The following is an 11,152-nucleotide window of genomic DNA, read 5'->3' on the forward strand; positions in this document are numbered from 1 at the left end:
CGTTGGCTCCACAGATTGTAAGTAGCTCACAGTAAGCTATATCTGTCTAGAGACCCTCATTGTTACCAGAATGGCCACCTTTTACAGCCATGCAGTTATTTTCTTGTAGCCATCTTCACCTTGGAAAGTGTTGGCCAGGCTGGACTGCATGTTCTTTCCCCTGAGCCTTCCTGGGCTCTGACTCTTAGAGCTCGAATTGGGCATTAATTGCACTGCCTAGCAAACCTTGTGCACAACTAGAAAACCCCAAAAGCCTAGGGAGATAGTGACTAGGAAGAAGAAAAGGCGAGAAGGACTGAAGCCAAGAAAGGACAGGTTTGCAGAGGCCATAGGAAGAGGAGGACTTAGAACACATTATGGGCATTTTCTGCTTCCTTTCTGTCCCTTGAGACTTCCTTAATGAGATGCCAGCTATTGCTATAGACACAGGTGGTGATGGTGGTGGTGGTGGTGGTGACCGAGGCTTATCCACCACCTAGATTCAGAGTCTGCTAAGCTTATGAGGAGACCCTACCCCTCTCCCACTCCTGACCTGGACATTTTTATCCCCTAATGAGTCAGCTTCTGTACTCCCCAGGCCATGTTCCTTTAGTCAAAGGAATGAATCAACACCCAGAGCCCATCTCATCTTTCATTATGTTTTCATGGTGTTAGAGACAGAGGAGCAAATGCACACCATGGGTGCAGGTGCACACACGAGCCATCCCCCCATTTCTCATGCACCTGGGTGAGGGTGCACACACGAGCCATCCCCCATTTCTCATGCACACCATGGGTGCAGGTGCATGCACGAGCCATCCCCCCATTTCTCATGCACACCATGGGTGATGGGTGCACACATGAGCCATCCCCCCATTTCTCATGCACACCATGGGTAAGGGTGCACGCATGAGCCATCCCCCATTTCTCATGCACACCATGGGTGCAGGTGCACACATGAGCCATCCCCTCATTTCTCATGACAGCAGGGCCAGTAGTAGTCCTTTTGGAGACTGAAGACTTTCTTCTGGTGTGCCAGGAGCATCATGGTACTGTCGACATTGTTGACTGTGCTCACATGAACACGTGTCAATCTCACCTCTCTCTTCAAGCTTGAGTCCCAGCAAATTGCAGAATATTAAAGTTGGGGGGGTGGTCTTATCAGCTTCTAGAAAAGTCCTTATTCTGTCATTGAAGAAAATGAGTCACCCTTACAGGTCATGGTAATGTGCTGAAAGTTGCTAATAAGTGAGAAATGAGCAAGAACATTGATTGGCCGAGTACACCTCCCTGTACAGCCCTTCCCCATGAAGGCTCAACTTCCTCCAGCAAATTAACCTTTCTCACCTTAATAATTTCTGGGATCTCCGTTTAAAAAAATTAATTTTCAACCATATTTCCAGATGAAATTTTATTCTTAGCAATTAATGAAGATGCCCTGAGATTAAACAGGACTGGAGGGATAGCTCAGTGTTCAAGAGAAGTTTCTGCTCTTTCAGGGTAGTTTCTGTTCTTTCAGGGGACCTGTATTTGGTTCCCGACACCCACAGCTGGTCACTCACAGCTGTCTGTAACACCAGCTGGTGTGTGTGTGTGGGGGGGGTTGATGACCTATTCTGGCCACCATGGGCAACTGCACACCTCTTCACACACACAGAACATACACAAAAAAGCAAAAGTCCAAGGGACAAGTGACTGAGTTTGTGTTTCTCTTTACAGACACTCTAGACATTGGATCCAATAAAGGCGACAGGTGAGCAAAACAAGTTTCATTTGCCATTGGTGCTTTGCTATAATGATGACTCCAATGCTCGCTATGATGGGTTTGATCCTTTCTCTTCTCTTCTTGCACACATGCAGTGCAGCTAACAGAAGGGGCCCGAGCAAGGATGACACGTACTGGAAAGAGATCAATGCAGCCATGGCCTTAACAAACCTCGCCCAGGGAAAAGAGGAAGTGCAGGGGACAACCAGCTGCATCATCCAGAAGTCTTCCCACATAGCAGAAGTAAAGACAGTCAAGCTGCCTCTGGTACAGCACTTCTAGTGTGGCCAGGGGTTGCTGAGCATGTCAGTGTTTTGTTTTTCTTACGTAAATCCTCATCCTAAGAGCCGAAGCCAGGGGTGAAGAGGGCTCCCATCCAAACCTCCTAAGTTCAGCTATCCTAAATGTATCAGTTGCTTCTACAAAAAAGACACGTAAATTATAAAAAAAAATTTAATCAGAAATATTAACTTATTTTATGTTACAGAAACTATGCATAAAGCATTTGCGTTACCATTACAGTAAGTGCCTTGCTTCCCTGAGGTAAGCTCCAACGTGGGCGCAGTGGAGAGCTGTGCCTCAAACAGCCGACGCCAACACTTGCTAGACCGCATCATTCCAAACTGGTGCAGGACCCAAGCCAGAATCACTGAAAACCCTTGAAATAAATTTGGTCATCACACATTAAAACTTGGAAATCTGTTCAGCCCAGATGAAGTGCTTTTGCTTTTCCCCCTCCCAGTAATGCCTATAGGACTGGAAACTGTTCTTTGTGCTTTCCAGGGTGACGGTGAGAATTTTATGTGTGGGTTTTGTTTGTGTATCTGATATGTTAGCAGCTGCCAAAATGAGAGGTGCAGCCTGCATGCGATGTAAACGGCTCATGTGATGTATACGTTTAAGAAGAGACACTTTCAAACTAGTAATTACAGCACAGAGCACACTGTAATCACAAATTATTTTCCCGAGCACTGTGGAAAACGTCCCAATACCCTTTACAGCCAATTTGGATTTTTCTTTCTCTAAAGTTTTGCAAAGAGCCTTATTATATAAATCGCTGATTTTTTTTCCTGTGTAAACTAAACCTATAGTTTAGTTTAAAGACCTAATCTTGTTTGCAATGGAGTTCAGTGTTCCTTTGTGAAGGAAGCTGGCTTCTATACAGAGTAACTAAAAGCTTTTATTTGGTTCATTTCAAGTCACAATTCTGATGGGCAATTTGTAATGCAATGAGAACAAGAAAATGAAGGGAAAATATCTGTATGTGGATATACATATACATGCAGAAAATTGACTTTTAAAATTTAAAACATATGGGAAACAAAACATGAACACTCTCTGGTTTGTGCCAAGTAGGACATTCAAATAAAAATTAAGTGAAATCTTGCATTGAAAGAAAGAACATTTTGTTTCTAAATGACACTACCACTGAGTGAGAATAATCACTATCAAGGAAGAAGAGTGTCTCTTTCATCTAACAGTAACATCTGACTCTGCTTGGAAAGACCCGAAGCATAAAGAAATGTGGACAAAGCAAATGTTCAACAGCAAAGTGAAATGACTGGGCTATTTTGAGATGGGATTTTTTTTTCTGGCTATGTAATCTACTTCGTAATTTTTTTTTTTAGACTGGAAAGCATTTTTGCAAGTGTGAATGACATCCAGTAGTGCAGCATGTGCTGACATTTTTCTTTATTTTACAAAATGCTTTTAAAAGCCAAAGGTTGCTGTGGTTGCTGAATGGACGTGACTGTCCCGTTGGCTATTGTAGGACACTTTTTCATGTATCATAGCATTGTGGGGTGGGGGTTGTCTAGTGTAATGAAGATACTTTGATATGAAAATATTTTGTACGTATATTTTTACTTTGTTTTCTTAAGTGCAGTTTGCAGTAACAGGAAGCCCAAGGTGAGATGTGTGCATGATGACTGTATGAATAGATGGAGTATTGGGTTCTTCTGTTGCACTCTTGATATTTTGAAATCCAGGGTGCAAAATGGAAATCACAACTCTGCCCAGATGTGAGCATAACAGTGAAAAACAAGGACGAATACTTCACTCTTTTTCATACTATTATAAGTTATTCTGGTATTAAATATTTTAATAAAAGTGTTTTTGTTTTACCATGTTGCAATTAGATAACTGAATGCTGGTTGTATTTTATTTGAAATTGTCATGTTCTACTTTTCTCATCTTTTGAGGAAAAAAAAACATCAGTGAATTTGTTCTGTATTAGGCGTGCAAACCAATGGCAGGACACTATCCACATGATTTCTTTAAAGTACCAAAGCGTGGAGTCCAGCCTGTATACACATCAAAAAAATTATCATTAGCATATCCTGAGCAATGTCTCCAATTATAATTACTTTTAATTTATAATTTTTCTTTCATTATTTTGTCTGAATTGTCTGGAACTCAGAGCCCCCTCACCCCTTAAAAGCACCTTAAACAATGCCGAGCCAGCAGCCGAAAGGCTGATGTAATTTATACTGGAGAGAGAGAGATCTGCCCTCTTTTTATTTTACAATTGTATTTTAATAAAATTAATAACTGTCGGGAGTTCTTGACAGATTTGAAATAAAAATTCATTTCTAGACTTCAGTGATCACATGGGTTTTGTTTGCCTTTGAGCGCTGCACAGAGGGAGGGAGCGGTAGACAGAAGCAGCTCACACTCGAGTCATGAAGTGGGGAGTGCTATAGTTGGATCAAGTTTGAATTCTATCACTTGAGGCCACCAACCCACCTGTTAAGACCCAAGAACAGGAGCACAACACGGACTGTTCAAATACTGGACTGAACTAAATTCTTTCTTTCCATAGTTAACACAATAAACATTCTCTTTCCATATTTATTCATCCATGGCCTTAAAACTTTTTTATCGGCATACAAAATAAAGGGTTTTGTCATGACATTTTCATACTTAACGTATTTTTATACTTTGATCATATGGCACCCCCTGTCCATTACCAGTGTGCTCTATACAGGAGAGGAGCTTGGCTCAGAAGCCAGGCCTATCTGCATTTGCAGTGCTAGCTCTGGCCCCCATGTCTGCAAGATCCAAACTCAGTCTTTGGGTTTTATAAGCAAAGTATGAGGAAGGAGCTAGCCCTTGTAGAGTTTGTGAGAAGCTGAAGTAATGGATAAGGTAAGGATTCGGGCATTATGCTGGCCAACCCATAGGTGGCATTATTCCTAACAGATGATGCATAATACAGGGACCAGCAAGATTGCTCAGTGGGTAATGACTTTGCTACCACGCCTGTAAAGTTTTGCTCTCCAGATCCTGCATGGTAGGGTAAAACTAACTCCTCTAAGTTGTCTTCTGATCTCCACACTCATGAAGTGGAATAAACAAATGTAAAAAACAAAACAAACAAATAAAAAACAATAAAATGCCTACTACAGTGGCTGACACATAGGTGCTCACTAAGTGGAAAATACTATCACATTGTAATTTGTCCGTGTGATGTTTGTAGAGAAGATGAAAGTGTAGGTGGAGTAGGAGACACACATACCTTGACGGAAATCTTCAAGCATGGAAAGATTCCTGACTTGAAAGGCTGCAGTGGTGACGCTGGTACCAGAGTTAAACCTTTGAGGGCGATACGATACACTCATTGCCATCACTTTTGAACTGCTACACCAACACATGAAGTAGGTCAAAGGTGAGGAAAAGCAAACACACCAGTCAAAGACAGTGTGTTTAGTCCTATCCTTCACTCAGGTGATAGGATTGCTCTTCCTTTGGTCCCTCCCCCCCCCCCCCAGCTCAAGATGACTAAACTCAAACCTGATGCCTGTGTTCCCTGCATGCTCTAAACAGCAGTGCTTAGCGCATAGCGCCACTGGCCACAATCCTCTTTTTAAACCCATCCAGTTAAGTGGCATAGCAGGCAGAGACTCATAAATAGAGTCTGTGCTGGTCACCAAGACAGCAGGTGACATGTTTTGCAAGCTGCACACAAGTGTGTGCCACAGGACTCCCATGGGTTGCTTCACAGAGAAACCCTGTCTGGAAAGAGAAGGAAGGAAAAAGGGAGAGAGGGAGGGAGGGAGGGAGGGAGGGAGGGAAGGAGGGAGGGAGGGAGGGAGGGAGGGAGGGAGGGAGGAGGAGGGAGAGTGTAGGGCTTTGAAAACAAATTCTAGTTCACAGTCAGTTACTGCACATTTGGCCTGTAATAATCTAGTATGGTTATTATACTTTGTCTTTCATTTTAATTGATGTGTAGTAGTTAGACAGATTATCAGTCGAGTGTGATAGCTATATATTTATGTGTTGTAGAATAATCAAGACAAAGCAATTAGGTATTTCTCCAAAGTTCCATTTCTTTGTGGCAAACATTCTCTCCTCTATATATTTTAAAGTATTTAAGTATTTTGAAGTTTACCATAAGTACATTATTACCAACTAGTGGGGGCCCCTAGAAACTATTCTTATTCTATCTTTGAACCCTATCTCTATTATCTCTCTGCTACCTCCACACCCACAATGCTACAATAATAACTATAAAACCATTTGGGGTTTTTTTTCTTGCAGGAGCCCTGCCAAATAAATACAGTGCTCCCAAATAGATACACTGAGACATATTCCTACTAATGAATGTCTGGCCTTATCTTGGCTTTGTTTCTAGCCAGCTTTTCTAACTTATCTCATTTCTCTTTAACTACCTTTTGCCTCTGGGCCTTTCCCCTTTATTTATTCTGTATATCTTTCTTTCCTCTTTATTCTGTGGCTAGCTGTGTAGCTGGATGGCTGGTCTCTGGTGCCCTTTCCTCCTCTTCTTACTCCCCACTCTTCTTGAGCCTAGATTTCTCCTCCTATTTATTCTGTGCCCACCAGTCCTTCCTATTCTTTATCCTGCCTAGCTATTCGCCTTTCAGTTTTTTATTAGACCAATCAGGTGTTTTAGGCAGGCAAAGTAACACAGCTTTCCAGAGTTAAACAAATGCAATATAAAAGAATGCAACACATTTTTGCATCATTAAACAAATAGTCCCACGGCATAAATGAATGCAACACATCTTAAACTAATATTCCACAACAAAGCAAACATGGGAACACATATGTCTTCAATGGGCTGTTTTCATTTCATTCACATGTGTATCCAGAGGTTATATTTACATCATATCGAATAGTTATTCTGAAGTGTTAAGATAATCTATTTTGTTTGAGGGGAATGCCATACTGATTTTCATAACTATCCTAACATACCTTCCAATAATATGAATGGGTTCCCTTCTTTCACATGCTTGCCAGCACTTGCTGTCTTATATTTTCTACAATGGCAATCTCTACTGGATTGAGGTGATGTCCCACAGGAGTGAGTCCTGTCTCAAAAATGCCTCTACCTAGTCTAGTGTCTTGAAATGTTTATTCAACTATTCCCATGGTTTGAGGTCTTATGCTCAATTTTTAAACTGCTTTTAGTTGGTTTTTATTTATTGTCAGGCAGGAATACACACACTCCTGTTTGCCTTACGTTTTTTATTATATAGGGTGCTTCACCCCATTTTTCCTTGTCCATGTTTATCTTTCCATCATTATGTGTAGATTTCATTTTTAAATAAGTGGGTAAGATTTTACTTTTGGATTTGTTGTAATTTGTTTACCAAATACCCACTGGTAGATTTGGGGGTTATTATTTGATACTCAGAGTTTTATTCCACGTTGAGAGAAGGCATTCACACCAAAAGATACATCAATGTGCTGTTTTCTCCATCTAGAAAACATTCCTATGACAAAAAAAAAAGAAAGGAAGAAAGAAAGAAAGAAAGAAAGAAAGAAAGAAAGGAAGGAAGGAAGGAAGAAAGAAAGAAAATTCAGGAAAACTCAGTGCCTTGGAGACACCTTGTTTACACTGAGCAAGGCTATCATAGGACTGGCTGTGTGGAAAGCCTAGTATTTCTGCATCTCCAAGTAATTAGATGTCTGAACTAATGGGCCAGAGGATAGGTGCATTGAGTTTCTTGAGAAATTATACCAAGTTATCATTTTACAATTCTACCTATTTGCATTTCCAGTGATAAGGTAGGTGTTCTTGATTTTCTTCAATCTGGCTAGAACATTGAAGGGAATAGAACTTTCCTAGATTTGACAGTTCAGTGGGTCAGTGTTCTGTCTTCAATTGTATTTTTGAAGATGGGTGTCCCTAAATAAAGTTAATGGCATTTCTTTTTTGTGAACTGTTTGTTCATAGTTTTTTTTTATTTTGCCTTTAACTGTCCATTTATACATGACTTGTGTGTGTGAGTGAGTGTGTGTGTGTGTGCTTGCACCTAGTCTGAAATGAATATGAATATTTTTCTGTTATTTTAAGTTTTAAACTTCGAATAGCATCCACATACACATCCAGTTTTTATGGGGTGGCAGCACACACCTGCCCTTAGCATTCAGAGCACAAACCACAGAGCCACCCTGCTGAGAAAGAACCAGGGCCGCCCTACCCTGCTCACTGCAGCCTTGGACTTGACAGCCATGTGGCCACGTGACACACAAATCATCCTAGGAGCTGTTCCTTCTCATGAGAGGAGTACCAGCGCATGTGACGGTGTGAATGTAAAATGTTCCCACGGGCTCTTGAACTCAAACTCTTGCTCCTAGTTAGTTTAGTTGCACTGTTTCAGGGTCTTGGAGCCTTCGGATTCAGGATCTACCTTTGTTTTGCTTTGGAACTTGCTGATGTTAACTAGGGCTGTCTCTATAACTATGGGTTTGGAATGATCCAGTGGAGTCTGATGGGCTCAACCATTGGGGGCACATCCAAAGATGTTCACTGCCCCCTCCCTGCCAGAATCCATCAGTTGTCAATCGTTCATGGGGCCTCATCTGTGAGAGAGTGAAACTCCCCCTCCAGGCTGGGCAAGTCTCCCAGGCAACACTGAGGGACTCAAGTGAGGGACCGTATTCACCCTCTCACTTGATGTCTCTGTGCAGCTGACTAGCATCAACATCTTCAAAACACCTTGTTAGTTTCTCCTTCTCAGAAACACTTCTGGGCCACGGTAAAGGAAAATGAAGTCTTTAGCCCTACTTCCCTTTTTGTTTTATGCTATAAAATTAACCTCCTCTGGGACTAACTCCCTTCTTCTGTGATATGCTGTGACATAAGTCCTTGTCTTTGTAAGGAAGAGTTTACCAGTTGGATATATCAGGACACTTGTTTCACTTGTAGAGTGATACTTATCAGTCCTTGGTCTCTGTGCCTCCTAGAACTACCTACTCAGGAGTAGCAACACCCCCAGTGGGCTCTCTCAATCGAGGGTTCCTCTTCCTAGATGGCCCTAGCTTGTGTCAAGTTGACAGAAACCAACCAATATAGTACTCATGGAAATATCAAGCAGAGACAAGAGTAACTGTGAATTCCCCATCTTCTACAGAGTTCTCGGGAAAACTTATTATTTTTCTTTATTGTCCCCTCACTTCATGGTCAATAGTTCCCTCTCATACTTACATTTGTGTGTGTGTGTGTGTGTGTGTGTGTGTGTGTGTGTGTGTGTGTGTGTGTGTGTATGATTGGTGGATTTCTACTACTTTCTAATGATCTGTCTAGTTTCAAATTTATGTAGCCCAACAGTATCGCATTCCCTAGTAATGACCTCCTCCTTCACAGAGCTTAGGCCATGACTGCTGGAAAGCAGGAATACTCCCAGGTCTATAAAGATGGAGTCGCGGTGGAGATCTGATAACCTCTATTTCATGTTCACCTTCTCACAGGCAGTTAAGCTTAAATGCGCATTATAAAATCTCTTCAACCAGCAAGCCCAACCGTTAATCACTAAAGCCTTATCGACCTCTGCCTTTTGGATCTCCTAACTCCCCAAAGGACTGTCAATTTTACCATAACTACCTAACAACCGCCAAGCCAGACTTTACGAGCTGCTGTTGAGAGTTCAGCTATTTAAGGCTGATTTTAAAAATTATTGGCATTTCATGGCAATTGCTTGATCGCTAGTGCTGTAAATAACCACGAATCAGGAGAATTTATTTTCCTTTAGAGTATGGGCAAAGATTACCTTGACATCTTTCTCCACGTGGTTAGCTAACTCATTGCTCATTCTTCCAAGCCAAACAGGTTAAACAAGGTCAGCTCTCAAGAGGGGTACAGGGTTTCTAGGAAGGAAAGGCTGAAGGTAGGAGGCCAGAGACGCTCATCAGGTCACCTGAAGCAGAAGTTACAGACAGTTATAAGCTGCTCAAATGGGCATGGGGAACTGAACTTCGATCCTCTTATACCTCTGGGAGGTATAAGAAAGGCAGCCAAATATGAAGAGCAAACAGCAAGCACTCTTAACTACAAAGCCATCTCCAGCCTCTCTAAGCTTCATGCCTACTGTCCCCCTGTGCTAGAATTGTTTCTTTTGTAGGCCTACCTAATATTCAACATTTTTTTTTTGCCCCCAGCAATTTAATCTTCCTACTTTGAATACCTTTGAAACAACTCAGATTATGTGACGAGGTATACACCAAGCCATGGATGTGTCAATGGCTTTTCCAAGAGCCTGGGGTTAGTTAGTCTTCTTGCAGGGTGAGCAGGAGGTCTCCATTGTTCTCAGAGCCTGTTTCCCTTATGAGGTGTAATGACGTAAATATGAGTATGTCCATACAGCTACCACTTCTGAGACTTACCAAGACTCACCTGCTGACAGCCGCTGCACACAGTCTTTCTGGCAGACCACCGTGCTGGCATGAGTGCATATCACCCTCATGAAAACAGGAGTAGTCAACTAGCTTCCTGACTGACTGACCTTGGCCTTGAAAGGTCACAGCCAAGACTCCCACACTGCTGGGGAAGCATGCCAGGTCATGGGACTGGACATGTCAGGTCACCAGGTGGTGCCAGTAGATCTCCAGCCTAGCGCCAAATCATAAAGCAAGATAAAGGGTTTGCTTTTGCTCCATTTCCACAGGTGGAAACAGGAATGGGATGCTTCGAGAGCTGGGCTGGATAGGAAATGCCAGGCAGACAGCAGGAGTGGAGCAGCCCAGTTTTCCCTAATGGTTTTTTTTCCCCTAAAACACTGTAGATGCAGAGGCATGGACGGCTGAAACAGTGAACGCCAGCTCAGGAATGAAGTCTGCCAGGACAGAAAAGGCAGTAGGCAGGCTTATGCTCCTGTGTAAGAAAGAGGTGGAAACTGGGGGAATGCCTCCGTCTTTCAGGAAACTGGGCATCTGGGGAACTGATTTGTGGTGAGATGCTTTCAGGAAAAGGGTTTGAAACAACTCAACAGTCTGTGGTCCAGGGACCTGTGCCAGTTCACCAGCTTATTGTCAATGTTCTCAGAGTCTAGTGAGTGTTACACAGATGGAAGAGGAAAACCCCGGTGTGACAATATGTGTAGCATTATTTTACCTAGTTTTGATTTTTCAAAGTGTGTGTATGTCAGGTCCCAGAGTTTTGCTGCA

At 42.3% G+C, this 11,152-nt stretch overlaps 1 protein-coding gene across 1 annotated transcript in view; it reads left to right on the plus strand.

The window, feature by feature from the left end:
* The window catches only part of Mkx (mohawk homeobox), a 64,199-nt gene extending 62,009 nt beyond the window's left edge, over nucleotides 1-2,190 (plus strand). The window contains exons 5-6 of the mRNA XM_051205614.1: nucleotides 1,699-1,732; nucleotides 1,840-2,190. Coding sequence (XP_051061571.1) covers nucleotides 1,699-1,732; nucleotides 1,840-2,026 — 221 coding nt within the window. The 3' untranslated portion in view covers nucleotides 2,027-2,190. The remainder of the gene's footprint in view (nucleotides 1-1,698; nucleotides 1,733-1,839) is intronic.
* The last annotated feature ends 8,962 nt before the right edge of the window (nucleotides 2,191-11,152 follow it).

Source organism: Phodopus roborovskii, unplaced genomic scaffold (assembly GCF_943737965.1).
Source record: "Phodopus roborovskii unplaced genomic scaffold, PHOROB, whole genome shotgun sequence".
In the NCBI taxonomy this organism is placed as follows: domain Eukaryota; kingdom Metazoa; phylum Chordata; class Mammalia; order Rodentia; family Cricetidae; genus Phodopus; species Phodopus roborovskii.